General features: G+C 41.1%; 1 protein-coding gene across 1 annotated transcript in view; it reads left to right on the forward strand.

The window, feature by feature from the left end:
• The window catches only part of LOC132901257 (uncharacterized), a 91,825-nt gene that overhangs the window by 14,151 nt on the left and 53,984 nt on the right, over positions 1-23,690 (forward strand). The window contains exons 2-7 of the mRNA XM_060943577.1: positions 769-864; positions 4,080-4,313; positions 4,502-4,661; positions 5,138-5,197; positions 18,102-18,613; positions 22,077-23,016. Of these exons, the coding sequence (XP_060799560.1) occupies positions 769-864; positions 4,080-4,313; positions 4,502-4,661; positions 5,138-5,197; positions 18,102-18,613; positions 22,077-23,016 (2,002 nt within the window). The remainder of the gene's footprint in view (positions 1-768; positions 865-4,079; positions 4,314-4,501; positions 4,662-5,137; positions 5,198-18,101; positions 18,614-22,076; positions 23,017-23,690) is intronic.

The raw sequence follows: 23,690 nt of genomic DNA on the forward strand, positions 1-23,690 counted from the left end.
CTTGACAAACAACTAACAGGTTACCATCTTTTAACGTTGTGATGGAGCGAACTTCACCTACTTGCCTATAAATGGCTTCACTGACTTTCAGTGGGTTTAGTATACAAGGGGTTTGAAATCGGATCACAACTTTAACATCAGCCCTCGATCTTTTCGCTTCATCTTGTTTAGCTTTCACCTTTCTTTTCTTCGATGTTCTTTTGAACCAAATTCCATTTACCTGACTTATCTTCACCTTCACTTTTATAGTACTCTCACTGTCATTCTCTTCTGAAAACTCCTCCAAATCATTAGTTTCACACTCATCTAGAACTCCTTTCAATCCATGATCGCACCCCAGTTCACCAAACGCCAGTTGCAATGAATCTGGCGGCTCTTTCGCATTCCCGGAAGCACTCATCGTGTTTTTTCTCAGATCAGTCTGTCTGTGAATCCCATTGAAAGTCACAGCTGCCTTTTGAACAGTTTCACTCCAGAGAATATTGCTGAACTACCTTGATGTTTCTGTCACACAAATAACATTGAAATAACAATCAGTTGACATTTTCACAGAAAACGAAACTTAGAATATCATAAGTGGTGCAAACATATGAAGATAGAAGTTACTTCATTTTGGGTGTCTTTTAATTTTAGTTAGTTCTAGAGGCGATATTTCTAGTTTTCATTGAAATGTTTTTATTGACTTTTTTTTTAGTTTTTTTTTCTTTTTGGCTATAATTGTGTAGAAGATGATGAAATGTATTTAAAATGTATTTTATTTGTTCTCAGAATGAGCTAAAGGAGGAGCAGATGAAATCCCAGCAGAGGATCCAGGAGAAGCAGGAGGAGGTGCAGGAGCTGAAACAGGCTGTGGACACTATTAAGGTGAGGAGTGAAGAGTCGCTGTGTTTCAATTAACCTGCTTAAAGGAGATACGCAGAACCATGGCCTCATTTTTTGTTTATAAATGCCTTGAGAACAGTGGCGGTTGGCCCATAGGGGGTGCTCGGGCGCCGCCCTCCCAGATGTGGAGGGGAAAAAATATATACGGTATAAACAAATGTTATTAGCAAAGTCAGTTTTACTTGGTGTGTGCCTACATGCAATCTGAATTATTTAAACATTTTCCACCAACTGACTCTCATTCAACAGTGAATTTCCACCGACAGACTCGTATCATTTCTCTTCTTGGGCACTTGTCAACGCACCCCAGAAGTGCAGTGAAATAGCCAATCGTGTATAGTTGCTAGGGAAAAATAATAAATATTTGGCCAATCAGCATCGCCGAATTTAATGGTTTTGGGGCGCTGGAAATTTCGCCTCTGCTACAGAAAATGTGGGAAAGTTTTGGTTGCTATGGTGATAAACTTGAGGTCTCGGGTCAGTCAGTCAGAGAGATGATGGCGATGATGACAGTTGAGGGGCAGCTTCCACCAAATTCAGTGAGATCTTTGTTGAACTACCCTTTCGCGAGAAGGACGATGGTGGAAAAAATCCGTGTTAAGGAGCTGCGACCCGACAAGCCCGAAATAAACATCACCCAGCCAACCAAGGAGAAAGTTAAAGCCTACAACAGGACGTTTTGCAGGAGTTGGTTCCAGCGTAAATCGTGGCTGACAGGCTGTGGATCAGCCAATGCACTTTTTTGTTTCCCCTGCATCCTTTTCAAAAGTGACAGGTGTGATTTGACGTGGACACAGTCTGGACAAACTGACTTAAAGCAGCTCTCCGAACGAATCAAGAAGCAGGAAAGATCAAGAGTTCACATGGGAAACTGCGTAAAGCTAGCTGTGCTTGGAAGGATTAGCATAGCGGCGCAGCTCGACGATGGGCACCACATTGCTGGAAGAAGGGACAATGAAGAGGTCGATAAAAACCATCATATTTTATCTAAGATCATCGATTGTGTTAAATTTTGTGGTGCTTTTGAACTAGCAATGCGGGGACAGACAGACGAGCAAAGTTCTTGTACAAATAAGAACTCTCCACCCCATTCACTCACTCATTTCATCTACTCTCTTTCTCACACACAGACATACAAATACCCACCTACTCAGACTCGCACTCACCCACTTAAAAATCACATCATACTCTCTCTCCTCACTCACTCACTCACTACACAGTCCAACTTCACAAACACACACTGACTCAAAGTAGGAACATCACTCTCTCCCTTTGGAGTTTGGACAGAGGAGATGCAAGGACTAAATCTGCCGAGTGTAAACATAACGCCACTGTTGAATCAGAACTTGTCTTTGTTATTATTGTTAGTTTTGGTTCGTGTTGTCTCTCAGTTCTGAACTGGACAGTAACTTCAAATCCTTCACTCTCTCTCACAGAAATCTTACCCTCATCTCAGAAACACACACACACACACACCACCCCTCTCTCTCTCTCTCTCTCTCTGGTTAGAGGTGATGTTCAAAACTAGACTTTTGGTTCATACTGGACAATAATCACACATCTTTCTTGTCATAGTTTGTATTCACAACAAGAGTGTCAACACTGTGTTTCACTCCCCCTCTCTCTCTCGTTTCACAGAAATACACCTAGCTCAGAACACACACACACACACACACACACCACCTCTCTTTCTTTTGAATGACCTTGACGTCCGTAACGTCACAGCAGGAAGGCTATCAGTCTCATCGCCATTTCTGCTATACTAAAACACAGAGCTAACTGCAACTTCCAGCTTCCGTTTTGAGCTAATTTATTGCCATGCCATGTAAATGTGTTGCTGGCCGGTGCAGCAACATGACAGAAGGTGGATTTATGTTGCAAATGGACTGTGGGGGAAACCGGAGCACCCGGAGGAAACACACGGGGAGAACATGCAAACTCCACACAGAAAGGCCCTCGCCGGCCACGGGGCTCGAACCCAGACCTTCTTGCTGTGAGGCGACAGCACTAACCACTACACCACCGTGCCGCCCCTGCAGTACCATTAATTAATTAAATAAAACTACAAGAAAAGGAAAAAATTTATTTTATAATTTTTTTTTTTTAAAAAAGGAAAGCAAGTTCAGTGGCACCAGCTCTCCCCCAGTTTGAGCCGAGGGTTGTTGGTAAAACCCAGGATGGAACGGGACGTGACATATTATCGCTCAGGCAGCGACCTCCCTGCGGTTGTTGCTAAAACCGGCGATGTCCCATCCCGGGTTTTAGTAATTGCCTGAGCCGAGCAGTAATGCTGGAGTACTCAGTATGGAGAAAATGGAGAATGAGTGGAGCAGCCATCTGATTTCTAAACTGGATATTGTTGCCATCTCGCCCTTACGTGGAAGAAGCGAATGAACAGAGAACTGAATGAACAACTGAATGTCAGATTGTTTCAAAACAATCGGCCACAAGATCGGCCTTCAAGAAGCGAGAACGCAGACGGGTAAGCTCCGACTCTCATTTGGATAAAAACAACAGAAACAACACATTGTTTACCTGCATTTAGATTAATACATGTAACTTGTATTGTGTATTTAAGTTACTGGTCTAAGATTTATTTAATTTGCTTCAGAATGTGATTCTCAGTTCATCTGATTATTTAATGAGCCTTTTACGTTTTATCAGTGAAAATGCATGCATGTACATGTATGTTGCATAAGTTATAACACCTATCCTGTTTTAATGAGAGTCAACCCACAATCAATGAAGTCAAATCAGTCTTAGTTGAGCAAGTCAGTAACAGTATTTCTTACTTTCACCATAAATTTTTATTTATATGACTTTGGTCTATAGCTGTCAAAGGCCTCGGCCTTAAAACCGGTTCCCGCAGTGACGTCACACGCTCAGGGCTGGCTGGCTCAGCGGGGCAGCTCCAATGCCAAATTTGGGGTCGAGTTTAACTCTCAATTTTTTTTTGATTCCCATTTATGCAGCATATAAGAGTCAAGGATGGAGATACTATCCACTCAGAAATGTATTTAAAAATAAAGGTTCTGTGTATCTCCTTAAAATAGTGAACTAAAAAAACAAGGAATCAAAACCCGGGGTTTAACAAAAACAACTCAAATATCTCGAGAGAGAGAGTTTATTTTTACAGGGTATCCCATTAGACCATTTTTTTTCTCTCTGTGTGTGTGTGTGTGTGTGTGTGCTAACAGAAGCGGTACCAGGCAGCAGTAGATGACAGTGAGAGGATCTTTACTGAGATGATCAGCTCCATGGAGAAAAAGCGCTCGGAGGTGACGGAGCTGATCAGAGCTCAGGAGAAAGCTGAACTGAGTCGAGCTGAACGACTCCTGAAGCAACTGGAGCAGGAGATTGCTGATCTTCAGAGGAGAGTCACTGAGCTGGAGCAGCTTTCACACACACACGATCACATCCACTTCCTCCAGGTAACACTCACTGTCTGATCTACAGAGGGCGCTGTTCCTCACAAAGTTTCCTCCTACAAGCTCATTACAGCAACAATAAATGTTCCTGTCTGAGATCCCAAGTGTGTCTTTGGTCTGATTCAGTCTGAGATTCATTCGTTCCTCTCCTACACTTTTCTCCTTCTCTATTCTGTGTTTCCTCTCTGTAGAGTTTCCCGTCTCTCTGTGTTTCTCCTGGATGTGACGACTCACCCAGCTTCACTGTCAATCAACATCTCTCATTTGATGGAGTGAGGAAATCTCTCTCAGATCTGAAAAAACAAGTTAAGAAAATCTGTGAGGAGGAATTCAATGTAATCCATCCACAAGGTAAACAAACAAACATTTGTTCTATATCACAGTAAAGAGAGCCATAAAATTAATGTAACCGAAATAAAACGTAAGCAGGAACAAAACCGCATCAAATCACAAAGCATTAGTATTAGCCTCAGAAATTACAAATAAATTTCCCAGATAAACAGGACCTTAATCACAAATCCACAAACTAATCTTATTGAACTTTACACATGACAAATATGATGAACATTAGATCAGAACCGAGGCCTTAATTCCTCCATAAAATCCATCAGAAAGTAAAAACACACACATTGTCAGAGCTTCAGCTGGGAAAAGTTTTTTGCTTCTCATGATTCTTACATTCAAATGCTGCACAGTGTGATGACATTTTGGCTGATCTCTAAATCATGTCTGACTGAGAGCAGTGAGGAATCTAATTTTTCATTTTCATGCTTTAAACTGTTTTCGTGTCATTTTTCAGTCTCCATTTTGTCTCTGTGTCTCTACAGCTGCAGCAGTTCACATGATTTTACCCTCAAAACCAAAGAGCAGAGAAGATTTCCTGCAGTGTAGGTGTAACACACACACACACACACACACACTCTTCAACTCAGAGGAGGACCGCCCACATAAAGACCTTTCTTTTGTTCAACACACACACACACTGTGTATCAATAATAGTTTATTTATATCACACACACAAATCTAATACATACAAAGGATAAAATGCTGCCTTTTATTGGCTGCTGTTCTCTGGAACAGTATTGATGAATCTTTCCAGAGTCTTAGCTTCAGCAATTTCAAAAGTACGATTATCGCTTCTAACTAGTAATCTAATCTCACTCGGCAGAAAAAAATAATGGATTACTGTTATAAAGAAGAAAGCTAGTCGCACAGAGACACAATGATAAAATACAATATTTCAACAAATACAATAAAACAATAAAAAGAGGGAAAAAAATGAAATGACAGTGTGAGGAAAAGAGAAAGGAATGCTGATCTGAAGCGATAATCGTACTTTTGATAGAACGCTTGAAATTGCTGAAGCTAAGACTCTGGAAAGATTCATCAATACTGTTCCAGAGAGCAGCAGCTTTGAAGCGAATATTAAACTTGCCATCGTTAGTTCTGGCTGAAGGAACACAAAATGAAGATCTCGAAGCCAGTCAAGTTTTATACTTGTGCCTTGATGCTAAAAGTGTCAAAAAGTTATCAAAGGCAGGCAGCAAATAAACTAGAATGAAATTTAAATGTAAAAATACTGTTTAAGTACAACCCCGATTCCAAAAAAGTTGGGACAACGTACAAATTGTAAATAAAAACGGAATGCAATGATGTGGAAGTTTCAAAATGCCATATTTTATTCAGAATAGAACATAGATGACATATCAAATGTTTAAACTGAGAAAATGTATCATTTAAAGAGAAAAATTAGGTGATTTTAAATTTCATGACAACACATCTCAAAAAAGTTGGGACAAGGCCATGTTTACCACTGTGAGACATCCCCTTTTCTCTTTACAACAGTCTAAACGTCTGGGGACTGAGGAGACAAGTTGCTCAAGTTTAGGGATAGGAATGTTAACCCATTCTTGTCTAATGTAGGATTCTAGTTGCTCAACTGTCTTAGGTCATTTTTGTCGTATCTTCCGTTTTATGATGCGCCAAATGTTTTCTATGGGTGAAAGATCTGGACTGCAGGCTGGCCAGTTCAGTACCTGGACCCTTCTTCTACGCAGCCATGATGCTGTGATTGATGCAGTATGTGGTTTGGCATTGTCATGTTGGAAAATGCAAGGTCTTCCCTGAAAGAGACGTCGTCTGGATGGGAGCATATGTTGCTCTAGAACCTGGATATACCTTTCAGCATTGATGGTGTCTTTCCAGATGTGTAAGCTGCCCATGCCACACGCACTAATGCAACCCCATACAATCAGAGATGCAGGCTTCTGAACTGAGCACTGATAACAACTTGGGTCATCCTTCTCCTCTTTTGTCCGAATGACACGGCGTCCCTGATTTCCATAAAGAACTTCAAATTTTGATTCGTCTGACCACAGAACAGTTTTCCACTTTGCCACAGTCCATTTTAAATGAGCCTTGGCCCAGAGAAGACGTCTGCGCTTCTGGATCATGTTTAGATACGGCTTCTTCTTTGAACTATAGAGTTTTAGCTGACAACGGCGGATGGCACGGTGAATTGTGTTCACAGAATGTTCTCTGGAAATATTCCTGAGCCCATTTTGTGATTTCCAATACAGAAGCATGCCTGTATGTGATGCAGTGCCATCTAAGGGCCCGAAGATCACGGGCACCCAGTATGGTTTTCCGGCCTTGACCCTTACGCACAGAGATTCTTCCAGATTCTCTGAATCTTTTGATGATATTATGCACTGTAGATGATGATATGTTCAAACTCTTTGCAATTTTACACTGTCGAACTCCTTTCTGATATTGCTCCACTATTTGTCGGTGCAGAATTAGGGGGATTGGTGATCCTCTTCCCATCTTTACTTCTGAGAGCCGCTGCCACTCCAAGATGCTCTTTTTATACCCAGTCATGTTAATGACCTATTGCCAATTGACCTAATGAGTTGCAATTTGGTCCTCCAGCTGTTCCTTTTTTGTACCTTTAACTTTTCCAGCCTCATATGGCCCTTTTCCACTACCCTTTATCAGCTCACTTCAGCCCGACACGGCTCGCGTTTCGACTACCTCAGAACAGCACGACTCAGCTCGCTTCAGCCCTGCTTAGCACCCAAAACTCGCACTGTTTTGGAGTGGGGCTGAAGCGAGCCAAACCGAGCCGAGTGGGGCTAGGGGCGTGAGGAGACACTCCCCTGTGCACTGATTGGTGAGGAGGCGTGTCCTCACATGCCCACACACGCCCCGTGAGCACGCTGGGATCTGTAAACACCGTAAACCCGGAAGAAGAATAATTACGAATTACGAGAATTTCTGAAGCCTTGTGCGCCTCGCCTCATCTATACGCTCTTGCCAGTATCTGTTGGCCTTGTCGGTGGCACCAAGACCAGCAACACTAACGACTCCATGTCCTCCATGTTTATTGTTTACTATCCGGGTCGTGAGACTACCGTTTAAAAGATCACTGATGTCACTGTTTGCGCCGCCTAACAACATCACGTGACGTCCACCCACTTTCGCTAACTCCACCCAATGTGTCCACCCACTTCCAGCCAGCACGGTTCAGCGCGGTTGTAGTCGAAATGCAACTCCAACAGCCCCACTCAGCTCGACTCAGCACGGCACGGCTCAGCCCAACTCAGCCGCGTTTGTAGTGGAAAAGCGGCATTATTGCCCCTGTCCCAACTTTTTTGAGATGTGTTGGTGTCATGAAATTTCAAATGAGCCAATATGTGTCATGAAATTTCAAAATGTCTCACTTTCGACATTTGATATGTTGTCTATGTTCTATTGTGAATACAATATCAGTTTTTGAGATTTGTAAATTATTGCATTCCGTTTTTATTTACAATTTGTACTTTGTGCCAACTTTTTTGGAATCGGGGTTGTAATCTATAAAATCAGAGAATTTCATCATCTCCAGCTTTTTAAAAATAGGAGGTGTGTGTTCATTAAAAGAAGCTAAATTAATAATTCTGACAGCTTTCTTCTGGAGTACAGTTATCGGTCGAAGGGTAGTTTCATAAGTATTACCCCAAACTGTATCACCGTATATTAAAAAAGAATAAATAAGAGAGTAGTACAGCTGAGTTAGAATACTTTGAGAAACATAGTGATGAAGCTCAGCAATAATTCCAAAGCCTCTGGAGATTTTCTTGCTCTACTGGTGGATGTGTTTCCTCCTGATGAGGTGAGAGTCGAAAACTACTCCAAGATACCTGATGTGGTTCTTCTGTTTAATCGGCTTATAATTAATTTTCAGGAAATGGTTCTGCTCAATTTCTTTTGGGGTGGATTTAAAAAAAAGAACAAATTGTTTTGTCGACATTCAGAGAGAATTTATTTGCACAAAGCCACGCGATGATATCAGAATTACTTTATTAATCCCCGGAGGGAAATTCAAATTTGCAACCAAGCTCCCGAATATTGACTAATTCAGAATTTACCCTGGCTTCTAGAGAATCTAAAGATGAATCTGCCAGGAATAAATTTGAGTCACCTGCAAAAAGATGAAAATCAAATATATTGGAGCAGTTCACAAAATCATTTATGTATAAGAGAAATAGAAGGGGGCCATGAAGTGAACCCTGTGGTACTCCACATGAAATTGGTAAAGAGCTGGATGAAATATTACCGATTGAAACAAACTGATGTCTATTTGATAGATATGAGGCAAACCAATCATGGACAACCCCACGTATGCCATAAGAATATAACTTTGCTTACAAAATATCATGATCTATGGCATCAACGGCTTTACTCAGACAAAGAATGATACCACAGGAAAATTTGCCATCTTCAATTGCTCTTTGGATTTTATCAGTGATTTAGTAAAAGTGCATGTTCTGTAGATCTGTTGTCATGGAAACCAAACTGACCAGAATATATTAAATCAAACTTCTCTTGATATGTATTCAGCCTATTTTACATGAGTTTTTCGAATATTTTTGATAAAAATTGACAAAAGAGAAATTGGTCTATGATTAGAAGTTAACAGTTGAGCTCCTGCTTTAAACACGGGTCTGAGACGAGCAAGTTGAAAAGAATCAGGAACAGTACCAGAAGTAAAGGAGAAGTGATGTAGGATCTCCACAGGCTTTGAGATTGAGTTTAATATCTTGAACAGGGCTACAGAAATACTAAAGGGGCCACAAGCCTCTCCAGACTTGAGCTGGAGAAAAAAGCCTTGAATTTCTTGTGTCCATGTAGGACTAAGAAGAAAGCTGTCGCTTGTCAGAGAAGCAAGAAAATCTGAAAATATTTTGTTGACCTTTGGTATTGCTTGGCTGATACTTTTACCAATGTCTGCAAAATAAACATTGAACTCATTTGCTAGATTCTTTTACCTATAGGAGTCAAATGGTTTAGCTTATTTCTCTACACTTTGTACTGAGCATACAGGCACTGATTTCTCGTCTTGATCGATTTTTCTATACAATTTGATTTTATAATTCATTGTTCTAAGACTGAAGGGAAATCCAAGGTTCAGATTTGAGTTTGATTTCCTTCCTTGACATGGTTTTTCAGAGGAACATGAGTGGTAATAATTTAATCAGAGTTTTCAAGAAAGCTGGAGAATGTCATGAATATCAGGCTCACCATCGGACTGGCTAGAGCAGTCAATTTGTTGAAAATCATAAATGAATGCATCTTCATTGAACCATATGAAATCTATCCATTATCCATAACCGCTTATCCGGTGCAGGGTTACAGGCAAGCTGGAGCCTATCCCAGCTGACTATGGGCGAGAGGCAGGGTACACCCTGGACAAATCACCAGGTCATCGCAGGGCTGACACATAGAGACAAACAACCATTCACACTCACATTCTCACCTACAGTCAATTTAGAACCAACAATTAGCCTAACCTGCAGGTCTTTGGACGGTGAAGGAAACTCACACAGACACAGGGAGAACATGCAAACTCCACACAGAAAGGCCCCCATTGCCCACTGGGCTTGAACCCAGAACCTTCTTGCTGTGAGGTGATAGTGCTAACCACTACACCACTGTGCCACCTGCCATAGGAACTCTCTTCTCTAAACTTGCTTATTCAATGGGGAGGGTGAATTGAGTCAAAAGACAAAAAGTTGGGAAAATGGTTAGTTAGGTCATTATAAAATATTCCCATTATATGTAGCATATTTAAAGGATATGGGACATGAAACATAAATGCACGCTATATCAGTTTCTTTCCATTAAAAATATGAATTTATTGCATCAACAAATACAAAATCATCTATTAAGTTCAGCAAAATCGTTATATTCGTGATGATTATATGGCATTTCTGCTCGACTTCCGATATGCATTTTTTGCAACCGGAAGAGCCGCTGTCACGTGATCATACGTCACAAAAACTTTCAGGCACAGCACAAGCGGGTAGATGAATGGAGAAGTGGATGACAAGAAAATTTTTTTATGGTCTTTAAAGTACATTGGACATCATACATTGGACATCATGGTGTATTGTGCTGCTTATGGTTGCAATAATTCCAATGGGAAATGCCCTGGAGTAAGTTTTTTTGCATTCCCCAAGGACCCGAAGCTGAGGAAAGTGTGGGCTCACCTGCGCATGCGCAGTAGGCTTCACGCATGTGCAGTAGGCTTGGTAGGACAAATCCAAGAGGTAGGATAACTTTACAGAACACCTGTTGAAAAAACTTTGCACCTACTGTTTCCCACAAACTGTGTTCGGACCATTTCACTGAGGATTCTTTCAACATTAATACTCAGGTACTGAGCGATATTAATTCATGAAACAGGAAGTATAAGGATGAGAAAAAAACAGTTTAAATCGGGAAGCTGCGCACATTTGCGCCAGGCTGCACAAATGTGTGCAGCTTCCCGATTTAAACTGTGTTTTTCTCGTCGTTATACTTCATGTTTCATGAATTAATATTGCTATTTTTTTTAAAAAATCGGATCTGCGCGATTCAGCCGTGAAAAAGGCAGCATCCTCCGAAAGGCGCGCTGTTTGCATCCCTGCACGGAGGCCAGGGGACAGGGCAGGAATATTTTTGTTGATATGAGTGATCCGGTGCAATTTCGCGACCCCCCTGTTGAAGACCTCTGCGCTAAGCGTCTGAAAGCCGAGGTAAGGATTAGTATTATAATTTTGGGTGTATCAATTATTATCATAATTCTGACTCGTTTCGCCATTTTGAATGTTTTCATCTCGGACTCTGGAAGCATTGTATCTCAATCTAGAAAAATATCAACAAAAAAAACTAGCTTGCAACGGACTTTAGCTAGATCTATGATGAACTTTCAATGTATGATACAAAAATAATACTTCTTTCAACAGATCATTAGCCTTTGAGAAGAATTGTTTTTAACTTACCAGGAAGTGTTATCCAGCCGACCGCTTTCAGTTTCATGAGGGCTGAATGAACTCTCACTCTCAGAATCATCTGACCCGTCAGAGTAAAGACAAGATCTATGTTCATGTGAATTTCCAGCTATCGGTTCGAATTGATAGGGTCTAACTTCACATCTCTGTGAAACATCGGGAATATCACTGTCGATGGTGTCCATTTCGGTAACCTGTTTACATTAGATTCCCAAGCGCTGGCTCCTTGGAAAGTTTTTGTTACGTCACGGGTCACGTGACCACCTAGCTCATTAACGAATCCTTGTTTTACGCTGATGTATAAAAAAACTTGAATAATGTGATGATTTTCACATTTTTGATGCCCTGCAGTGATTTAGATGGCATTTCTTATGTCCTTTATACATAATTATGCCCAGGTAAAAATCCATGTCCCATATCCTTTAAGTCATCTGACCATCCATTATCCTTAACCGCTTATCCTGTGCAGGGTCAGCTGGGATAGGCTCCAGCTTGCCTGTGACCCTGCACAGGATATTTAAGTGAATTAAAATATATATCGTCAATAAACATGGCTGAAACAAATAGGAAGGTAAAGTATTGATAAATTCACCTGTAGGTATCCGAGTGTCTGAATTCATCAGATTTAAGTTTAGGTTGCTCACAAAAATACAAAGCTTTGACTCCTCATGGATTTTATCAATTATTATTGAAAGCTTATCCAGAAATGGCTGAAAAGAACTGTTTCGGTGTCTGTATCTCACACCACAAACTATGTTCTTACTGCCTTCATTATGGAGCTCAGCAGAAACTGATTCGTCTTGATCAGAAGTATTAAGGTCATCTCTTAGATTATAACTTCAGGAATTTATGAAGAGTCCAATTTGGAGTGTTGGGAAATGTAATTAAAGTCAGGTAAGTAAAAATTGACAACTATCTTTGAGTTGAATGCCAGGTTTCTGAAAGGCAAAGGATCTTCAATAGATGATCTAAAGTACTGAGTATGTGTTGAAATTCATCAAATTTAGCTGAGAGGCTCCTGATAATATAGTGAAGGAAAGAGAACAACTTGTCAGATAAACAAGAAGATAGTCATCTATATCCCCCGCACTATATACCAAGTTTCAAGGAATTATTTGTCATGTTTTTCAAGTTCTGCTGCAGGAAACTAACCCTACCTCTTTACACTGACCTCAGCAGCCCATGACATAAACCCACCGGACCTTTGGTCCAGGTGAGCTAAAAATTAAAATTTCACGTCTTAGTATCAAAAGGCACATACACATTACTTCATCAACACATATACCAACTTTCAAGACCAAACCACTCATAGTTTTCAAGTTCTGCTCTGAAAACCAAACCTACCCGATAGACAAAGTCTGAATTTTTTTTTCTTTCAATTACGTTCATTATGTCATATATTAAATATAGTTAGTTTTTTTTTCTTTATCAGACATCTAGTTTTTAGGTTTGTTTACCTGACATGTTTCGACGTACGACTGTCGTCTTCCTCAGAGTGTCACCGGATGTTATTGGTGACGCATCTTTTTATCAGCTGATGTTTCCGAAGGCGTGGCCTTCCTGTCTGGTTTGACAGGTCGGTCACGCCTTATACTGTCTGTTCGTCCCCTGCAAGATGGCACTCCAGGTATGGGAGAGCATGTATGCTCCCTCATCCCGGTTGATGGTCCTCGGACTTCGCTTACGGATCTCCATGGCCTCCCTGATCCAGCGCTGATGTTTATTATCTTCTGTGCGGATGACTCTGGCATTCCCCCAGTCCATAATATGATTTTCCCTTTTGCAGTGATCTGTTATGGCTGACTTGTAATTTTCCTGTTGTGCCTTTTCTTTTATTGTTCGGGTTTGTCTTGTAGCTGTCTCCTTTTCGCACTCTTTCTTATGTTCATTTTTTCTTGTGTTGAAACTCCTTCCTGTCTCCCTGATGTAAGTTTTATTGCATAATTGACATGGAATCTCATATATGGTGTTGCATCTGTTGTCCGGATGTATTCTGTCTTTGGGATGAACCAGGATCTGACGGAGTGTTGTGTGTGGTTTGACAGGTGTGTTAATGTTGTGTTTCCTCATTGCTCTTTGAATGCGTTCCGTTATTCCTCTAATGTATGGTAATGTCACTACTCCCCTGTGTTCTTGTTTGTTGGTTTGTTTTTTCTCTTTCTTCTGTGTTTTATTGTTTTTGACCTGTTCCTCCCCTTTGGATATTGCCCATTGTGGATATTGACATGCCTTCAGTGCATGTTGTATATGTTGTTCCTCCTGTTCTTTGTCCTGTGGATCTGTAATTATTGCTGCGCGTTCATGTAATGTTCTAACTACTGACATTTTGTGCATTATGGGGTGTTCGGAAGTCCAGTTTAAATATTGGTCGGTGTGTGTGGGTTTTCTGTGTACTTTTATTTTGATGTCCCCATCGTCCGTGTGATGTATTTTTAAGTCCAAAAATGTTATTGACTGCTCCGTTTCCTCTTCATGTGTGAATTTTATATTACCGGTATTGTCTATGGTGTTGAGATGGTCGGTGAGTTGTTGAGTGTGTCCCCTCTTAACTTTTTCCAGTATGTCATCCACGTAACGTTTCCAGAGTGTTGGCCTGTATTCTGCTGGTATTGTAGTGAGTGCTTTCTGCTCCAGATCTTCCATGAAAAGCCACACACGATGGCTGATAGTGGGTCTCCCATGGCAAAACCTTCCTTCTGTCTGTAAATTGTATTCCTGAACTGAAAGTATGTGGATGTGGCGATGAATTGAAGGAGCTGAGTGATGTCTTGTACTGTGAGGTTTGTGCGTTTCTTGAGCATCCTATCTGTTTTTAATTTTTCTTGTACTACCTGTATGGTGGCTTCCGTGGGTGTTCTGGTGAAAAGAGATATGACGTCGTGTGATATGAAAACTTCGTCTTGCTGCATTTTGATGTTTTTAAGTTCTTCTGCCAGTTGTTTTGAGTTTTTGCAGTGTTGGTCTGTGAGTCCTAGTAATGGTTTAATTATTTCGGTGAGTGCTTTTGATAAGTTGTGTGTCACTGAACCAATGCTATCTACTATGGGGCGTAATGGTGTTCCTGGTTTGTGTATCTTTGGTGTGCCGTAAATCCTGGGGATGACGTTGGCTGTGGGTACTAAATGATTGTATGCCTGTTTATCTATTTTATTTTCATCGAGTAGCGGTTTGAGTAGTGCTTTAAGTTTCTTTTTCTTGTCTTCAGTTGGGTCTTTTCTTAATATCTCAAATGCGTTGTCACTGAGTAATTAAATCATTTTCTTTTCATATTCATCAGTGTCCATAATAACTGTTGTCCTGCCTTTATCTGCTGGGAGAATTGTGATGTCATTATTTTTTGCTAATGCTGGATCAGGGAGGCCATGGAGATCCGTAAGCGAAGTCCGAGGACCATCAACCGGGATGAGGGAGCATACATGCTCTCCTATACCTGGAGTGCCATCTTGCAGGGGACGAACAGACAGTAGAAGGCGTGACCGACCTGTCAAACCAGACAGGAAGGCCACGCCTTCGGAAACATGAGCTGATAAAAGATGCGTCACCAATAACATCCGGTGACACTCTGAGGAAGACGACAGTCGTACGTCGAAACATGTCAGGTAAACAAACCTAAAAACTAGATGTCTGATAAAAAAGAAAAAAAAAACTAACTAAAGTCTGAAATTGTTTCTATGGAAACATGAAAAATTAAAATTTCTCAAATTTCTTAGTAGGAAAAGGCACATCTACATCACCTTGTTAACGTGTATACCAAGTTTCAGAGCCGTATCATGAATCGTTTTGGATATATGCTCCGGAAACGAACTTTGCTCAAAGTCAAAATCTATTGCTATGTAAAAATTTGAAAAATACTTTTTTCCAAAAATCGAAAATAGCAAAAGGCACCAGTTCACATGTTGCTTGATATGTATACAAAGGTTCATGAAGATATCTTCAGTAGTTTTAAAGATATGGCCCAGAAACGAAAACGTGACCAGACGGATGGGTTGATGGACAGAACCTGTTTCTATATCCTTCTCCAACCTTCGTTTGGGTGGGGGATAATTATGAAGTTCTTGAGAAGAATGAAAATCGTGTGGGCAATAGGACCTAGAATTAATATGACGAGTATTCACGTCAGGATTGAAATCATTTAGCTTTAGTGATAATTCTAATCATCATAATTAATCTAATATTTATAAGCAGTAATAACGTCAGCTTGATTCACGCACAATTATACTGACAAAGTTAAGGTCAAACAGAAAAAGACGCCACGATACAACACTAAAGATTGAAGTATTTTGTGTGTACAGAATGCTGAGGGAAAAGGGAGGAAAAGAAAAAAATGGCTGAATGTGAAAGCTGTTTGGAGTGGTTCCATCAGGAATGTGAAGGGACCCCAGGGCCTGTTTTTCACGATGGGGGGCAGCAACTGCAGAATCTAAAGGGGATGAGCTGCAGTGGGTGAAGACGGACCACCAAAAGCAAGATTTTGTTCATTAACTTGGTTATTAATGCATAAACAACAATTTATTAACACATCAGCACCATCTTTTAAACTTGAATGGTCTTCAGAAGTCACAAATCTAAGCTTGAAGGTTGATTTTATAGACATGGTATCTACATTTTAAGCTGGGATTTTATAAAGCTCCTGAGCTGACATCGTTATGGCTGAGAATTATGGCGATGACACGATCAATCTCAGAATTCCAGACATGATAAACAAAAGTACAACACTTATTCAGAAGGTCATTAAAGGAACCGCCTCGATCCAAACACAGTGAGGAGAAATCCTGTTCCTCAATAAAAATCAATAAAGGTTCTCTGAAATGTTACTACGGCTACAGAAGGACTCTGAATCCAACACGCACACGTTATCCTCTTCATGTTTATCTAAACCTTTTCCTGTGCAGACACAATTATACTGAGCATAAATTCATACAGAGACTGTGTGTGTGTGTGTGTGTGTGTGTGTGTGTGTGTGTGTGTGTGTGTGAGAGAGAGAAAATAAGAGTACTGAATAACAAAGGTATATAAAAAACTAATGTTTATAAGTTATTTTAAAATGGAAAACTGTGTGAATAATAATGTAAAGTGTCAGAACACTGTTGTGATGTAGGAATTAAAACATGCTGTACATTTCTCTGAACAGTAGGTGTCGCTAGTGAACTCTGTTGAATGAGACTCCGAGTCATGAATCTTTTCGTGAATCACAACCACTGAGCTCTATATAAAACCTGGAGGGCTCCGAACCCATTCCCCTCTGTAGAGACGAGTGAAGCCATCTGGACGCCGTCTTACCACTCGCATAGCGTGGATTTGGTTTGTGTGTTAAACCGTCGTCTCATCTCATTATCTGTAGCCGCTTTCTACAGGGTCGCAGGCAAGCTGGAGCCCATCCCAGCTGACTACGGGCAAAAGGCGGGGTACACCCTGGACAAGTCGCCAGGTCATCACAGGGCTGACACATATAGACAGACAACCATTCACACTCACATTCACACCTACGGTCAATTTAGAGTCACCAGTTAACCTAACCTGCATGTCTTTGGACTGTGGGGGAAACCGGAGCACCCGGAGGAAACCCACGCGGACACGGGGAGAACATGCAAACTCCGCACAGAAAGGCCTTTGCCGGCCACGGGTCTCGAACCCGGACCTTCTTGCTGTGAGGCGACAGCACTAACCACTACACCACCGTGCTGCTATGAGAGATAATAATAATAATAATAACACAAAAGGCTGTACAATACTTCCTTTCTATTTAGGACAGCTGTTGAAACAGGATTATTTTCTCATGTTATTTGCCATTTTCACTTCATTCTCACAGTCATGTCTTAACAGTATTTATTCATCACATAATTCACTGTCATTTTAGACACAAATGATTCAGTTTTAATGCTTTTTCTTTTTAAGACGACACAGTGTTTAGCAAATGGGGTAACTTTTAACGTGGCAAATGTAATAAGAAACACAGCGTCTGACAGTATGGATGCCGGATGCACCGTCTGGCCAAATGCTTCAGCGAGATGACGACTGGACTGAACCCACACTCCACAAGCAGTTAACAAAACTCATCTTGCATAGGCGTGAATTATTTTATTTTCCAATGCATACATCATTCATAATTCTGATTAAAGTTGTATTTGTTTGCCACATTAAAAGTTACCCCATTTGCTGAACAGTGCGTGGGCTTAAAAAGAAAAAGCTTCATTCTCACATGTTTTAACAGTATTTATTGGTCACAATTTTGCTAATTGAATCTTTTGTGTCTAAAATGTGACCAATAAATACTGTTAAAACAGAGGGGAATGGGTTCGGAGCCCTCCAGATTTTATATCGAGCCGAGGCCTCTTTCGTCATCGGTCACGTGGTTCGTCTGCCACGCCCCCTTCTACTCCATTCGCGCTTCGGAGCCTCACGACAGACAGGTGTCTCACACACACTTCTTATAAATCCTGTGATTAACATCTAACCTGTGGATATTTTATTGTTTTAGATTTCTGTTATCTGACTCTGGATCCAAACACAGTAAATCCTAACCTCATTCTGTCTGAGAAGAACAGAGCGGTGACACACAGTGAGACAGAACAGAGATACTCTGATCATCCAGAGAGATTTGACTCCTGGCCTCAGGTGTTGTGTAAGGAGAGTGTGTGTGGACGCTGTTACTGGGAGGTGGAGTGGAGGGGTGCTGTGGAAATATCAGTCTCATATAAAGAGATCAGCAGGAAAGGAGGGGGTAATGAGTGTGGGTTTGGATACAACAGTCAGTCCTGGAGTCTGTGGTGTTTTTATTCCTCTGTCTGTTTCCGACACAACAACATTCAGACTGATCTCCGAGGTCCAGCATCCTCCAGAATAGGAGTGTATGTGGATCACAGTGCAGGAACTCTGTCCTTCTACAGCGTCTCTGACCCGATGAGGCTCCTCCACAGAGTCCACACCACATTCACTCAGCCTCTATACGCTGGGGTCGGGATTGGTTTTGTCTCATCTGTGAGGTTTTGTGATCCGATGAAAAAATGAAATGTTGGTAAAAGTTGAAATGTTGAGTAAAATTATAACTGAGGTGTCAGATTGAATTTCTCCCTGAAATACAAAGACACTTTTGTGTGCAGAAACTGTGGCACTAATGAATTATTATTTTCAGAGTGCATCTGTTTTATAGATTAATAAGAAAATAAGTTACATAAATGTCTTAATGCAGAATATAAGATGTTTCTAGAAAAAAATTCAGACTATTTCACATGTCTGCACTATTATGAGATTTATTACACTGATATGAAAGTTTAGAATGTCTCAAATTCTGTTTTTTCTTTGGCAAAATCTGTTTCTTCAGAAATAAAACTTCCTCAAACTACTGCGTCTTTCTGTCCTGCTGCTGGTGGAAACACACCCTACTGTGTGTAAGAACACTTTTAACAATTTTGTGTCTTGAACCATTTTCTGTTAAAAAAATAATAATTACACTCACTGTATTCAGACCCCTTTAAAAAATATTTAAAATATGGAATAAATACAGGGTTATTTTGCAGGTTTTGGAATCTATCCATATAAAGATTATTTACAAATTATTGTTTTCAGTTTTAATTTCAATTTCCACATACAATATCACCTTTTTCTGATTTGGGGCTGTTTTTCCTCTCAGATGCCTGATTTAATGTCAGTGATGTGTCTCTCTCCCCATGTTCTAAACTCATTTGTACTAGTTTATTGTACTTTAAAACTAATAAATGATGTAATCAATTAAAACAATAAAATAGTGTTAATTTTAATTACCGGGGCATAAAAACTCCCTTTGTGTTTCTACTTTTCTATTTCCATTTAAAGGCCAAATGACGACTATTAATCAAACTCAGGTTTATAAAAGATGCTTCATAAACTCAAGATCCAAACACTGTGTCAAAACAAAACTTTATTAAACAGAGATCAGTTTAAATCCCAGAGGGAGCGCTCGTGTCTCTCTCCATCACTACACACTGGGAACTGCACACACTTCAGGCCTCACACACCACACACTGGTTTCCTGTGAGGCCTTCACTAATGTGCAGCTCCACACGTGCGCTAGCGTACGGGGAAAAACCACAAACGCCACCGATCCAGTATCGTCAGGATTCTCTGTTCAGACACAAATATACAGTACAAAACAACAAAAAGCAAAATAAAACTACAGTTTCAGATGGAACAGCTGGAAAAGGGCTGATGATCAGGAGAAGGACGCCTGGGATCCAGTCCTGTTCTAAAGGAATGCCATAATTAGGTGTAAATCATGATACGATGATGAGACTTAAGATCGGCCCACGCCTAGTCGAAACCTGAAGAGGTGAATTAAACAACAAGGTGGAAAAGGATGAAGTGATTTCATTATGAACTTTGTTTGGATGACGAGAACATTAATTCTTCTTATAAGTCTTCTATAACTGGACACTGTAGAGTCAAAGTGTTAAGTGTGTTTGAAAGGTCTTCAGGAGCAGCATCAGGGCCATTTCTGACTTGAATTTTAGTATAATGTGTTAAATTGGTGTTAACAAGAAGTCAGGAAATGAGATGAGAAATTTTTATTTTTTAACTTTGATCAAAACATTTCCACTGTTCAGGTATTTATAGATTTTATTTTTAGAATATAGTTCTCTCTCTCTCACACACACACACACACACACACACACACACACACACACACACACTTTTCCCCTTCTGCTGTTTCATTTTATCCTTGGGCATTTTTCTGATCTTTTTATTTTTACTGCTTGACCATTTTGTAGTTTATTAGATTATTATGGTTTCAGAATAGGATCAGAAATTTAAACATAATGTAAGTAAACTATGTGCAAACATTACAACAAATTCAATATAAAAGATGTTTTTAATTGTCCAGTCATATGTGACACAACAAATAAAATAAATGACAAAAGAAAAGTACACATGGGGGAAAAGTGTAAAGGAATAGCAGTGTTTGGTCAGATCAATCCCACAGTCCAAAGACATGCAGGTTAGGTTAACTGGTGGCTCTAAATTGACTGGAGGTGTGAATGTGAGTGTGAACGGTTGTGTGTCTCTGTGTGTCGCCCTGTGATGATCTGGTGACTTGTCCAGGGTGAACCCCACCTCTCACCCATAGTCAGCTGGGATAGGATCCAGCTTACCCACGACCCTGCACAGGATAAGCGGCTACAGAGAATGGATGGATGGACAGATCAGTTAATCACTTCAGAATCGTGTTCCTAAGAGAGAGAGAGAGAGAGAGAGAGAGAGAGATGTGTTCATTGCTCACTGAAAGGAATAGAAAATGTAAAGTAAATACATGCATGGGTTGGTAGCTTGTAATATTGAGAGCCTGTAAGAAAAGTTTCAGGCATGTTTGACCATTTATAAGAAAGTTGTGAGCGTTTTTGTATCGCTGCTCTAATGCCACCAGGAGGCCGCCATGTTGCCTGTTGGAAGGGCGATGCGTGACGTCATTTGGGCGCAAAGCTGAGTGTAGCTCTTCAGTACTGAAGGAGCAAAGCGAAAGGTCTGCTAAGGTGAGAATGTCGATTTTTTCACTATACATCTGAAATAGTGTATTAATGAGCTGCAACCCTGATTTCTGGACAAACCTGAACTCTTTACCTGTAAAACGAGGCTGAAACTGCGTTATACTACTCGTTAGCACGCTTAGCATGCTCTCGACTCATTCATGAAAAACTTCATCAAGACGTCCCCAGGCTAGCCGACCGTAATTACCGTGGTAGACAGTCCAACTCCCGCAGCAACGCAGAAAGAGGGTAAACAAACACTGCTTTACTATACAGGATTCATCTGAACATTACAGCAGGATGCACTTGTACGAGAAAAGGCAGAAATATTGCCAGAAACCCCCGAGCTGCTGGTATGGGATGGATTTATCTGGTAAAATTCATACATGGAAAGCCTGGGTGCCCACTACGTCGATCGCGATCGACCGGTTGATCTCGAAGGCAGGGATGGTAGTTCTCATGATTGATATGTAAATATTAATATATTTGTTATGAAATTTAAAAAAAAAAAACGTCATGGTCATTTTTACATGTAAACAAATTCGCTTTTTCCCTGAAGCAAAATGTCAGCCAAGCGCTGCGTCAAAAAAATTGTTACATTAGGTTACCATGACAACCAGGTTGCGCGAGAGACTCATAACACTGAGGCGCTAAACAACAAAACTGTCTGAAACAGCAGCAAAATGAATGAAGAGCCATCGAAGAAAAAGGCCAAAACTTACTATTTTCATGAGGAATGGGAGGAGGACTTTTTTTTCATGACGTCACACAGTAAATGTCTGTGTCTCATCTGCAATGGCAGCATTTCCATACCGAAGAAGGGAAATATTGAGAGACACTATTGTACGGTCCACAGGAGTTACGACAATGACTTTCCTCCGAAAACTGAGTTGAGGAAGAGGAAGGTGAGAGAATTAAAATCTCAGTTAGTTGGACAACAATCTCTCTTCACAAAGCCGAATTCAAAGGCGAAAGCGGCCACCGAAGCGTCATTCCGGGTGAGTCACTCCATCATCAAACACAAAAAGTCTTTCCAAGATGGAGAGGTGATGAAAGAGGCATTCCTTGAGGCAGCGGACCCACTTTTTCGTGACTTCAAGAACAAAGCCGACATACTCGCTTCAATCAAGGCAATACAGTTGTCTAGAAACTCAGTTACAAGGCGCTCTGAAATGATGTGCGAGAATCTGACAGAGCAGCTTCAGAAGGATATTGCGAACTGTGAGTGTTTCTCACTGCAGTTAGACGAGTCAACAGACATCGGTGACACTGCGCAATTGTGCCTGTACATTCGCATGGTTTTCTCAGATATGACGGCAAAAGAGGAGCTTTTGACGATCCTGCCCATGAAGGAACACACAAGGGGAGAGGACATTTTCAAGACCTTCATGGACTTTGCGGAGAAAGCCCAACTCCCGTTGTGTAAACTCGTGTCAGTCACAACAGACGGTGCGCCTGCCATAGTGGGCCGTGCCAATGGATTCATTGCAAAATGCAGAGAGCACGACGCATTCCCAAACTTCCTGAACTACCACTGCATAATTAACCAGCAGGCATTGTGCGCAAAAATGCTGAACATGAACGAAATCATGGATGTGACTACCAAGATAGCCTGTTCAATTCGAGCGAGGTCCCTCCAAAGACGGCTGTTCCGTGCGCAATTGGAGGAGGCTGACTGTGAGTACTCTGACCTCTTACTGCACACGGACGTGAGATGGCTTAGCAGGGGCAAATTTTTGCAGCAGTTTCGAGACCTCTGTCTGGAGATCAGGCAGTTTTTTCTGGACAGTAAGCAGCTAGAACACAAACAGCTTAATGATAGCCAGTGGCTGCTCGACTTGGAGTTTTTAACAGACCTGACAAACATGCTGAACGATCTTAATTTGGAGTTGCAAGGCAAAGACAAAAGCGTTGTCAACATGATCAGCTCAGTCAATGCATTTAAAAGCAAAATGAAACTGCTGGTTTCAAAGATGCAGCGCCGTGATTTAGGAAACTTCCGAAACCTCGCCTCGGAGCTGGAGATGCAAGGGAGGGCGTTTGCGCAACTTAACAGTGCGCACTACACTGAGCAGATTGAAATTCTCCAGTCAGAGTTTGAGAAGCGATTTCAAGACTTTGCTTTGCTCGAGCCACTAGCTACATTCATGCGCCACCCATTCGGGGAAGATACTGAGGTGGATTCCCTCGCCTCAAAAGTTGCGGCACTGTTTCAGCTGAACACGTCTGCCGTGGAAGACAAGATGCTGATGCTGCAGTCTGACATCGAGTTGAAGTCCAGGGCGCATGGGCCGTTTTGGAATTTACTCACGGAGGCGAAGTACCCGAACATGCGGCAATGTGCCACCTCCTTAACTGCATTGTTCGGCTCCACTTATTTGTGTGAGTCGGCCTTTTCGCATATGAAGATCATTAAGCCCAAATACCGCTCCAGTATGTCCGACGATCATCTCGAGGCCTACTTGAGGCTCGCTACCAGCAGCTACTGTCCGGACTATGCAGCCCTCTCTGACTCCCTCCAGTGCTGATCATCATCGGATTAAGATCTGATTTAGGGCCTACATCAGTAT

Source organism: Neoarius graeffei, chromosome 17 (assembly GCF_027579695.1).
Source record: "Neoarius graeffei isolate fNeoGra1 chromosome 17, fNeoGra1.pri, whole genome shotgun sequence".
NCBI lineage: Eukaryota > Metazoa > Chordata > Actinopteri > Siluriformes > Ariidae > Neoarius > Neoarius graeffei.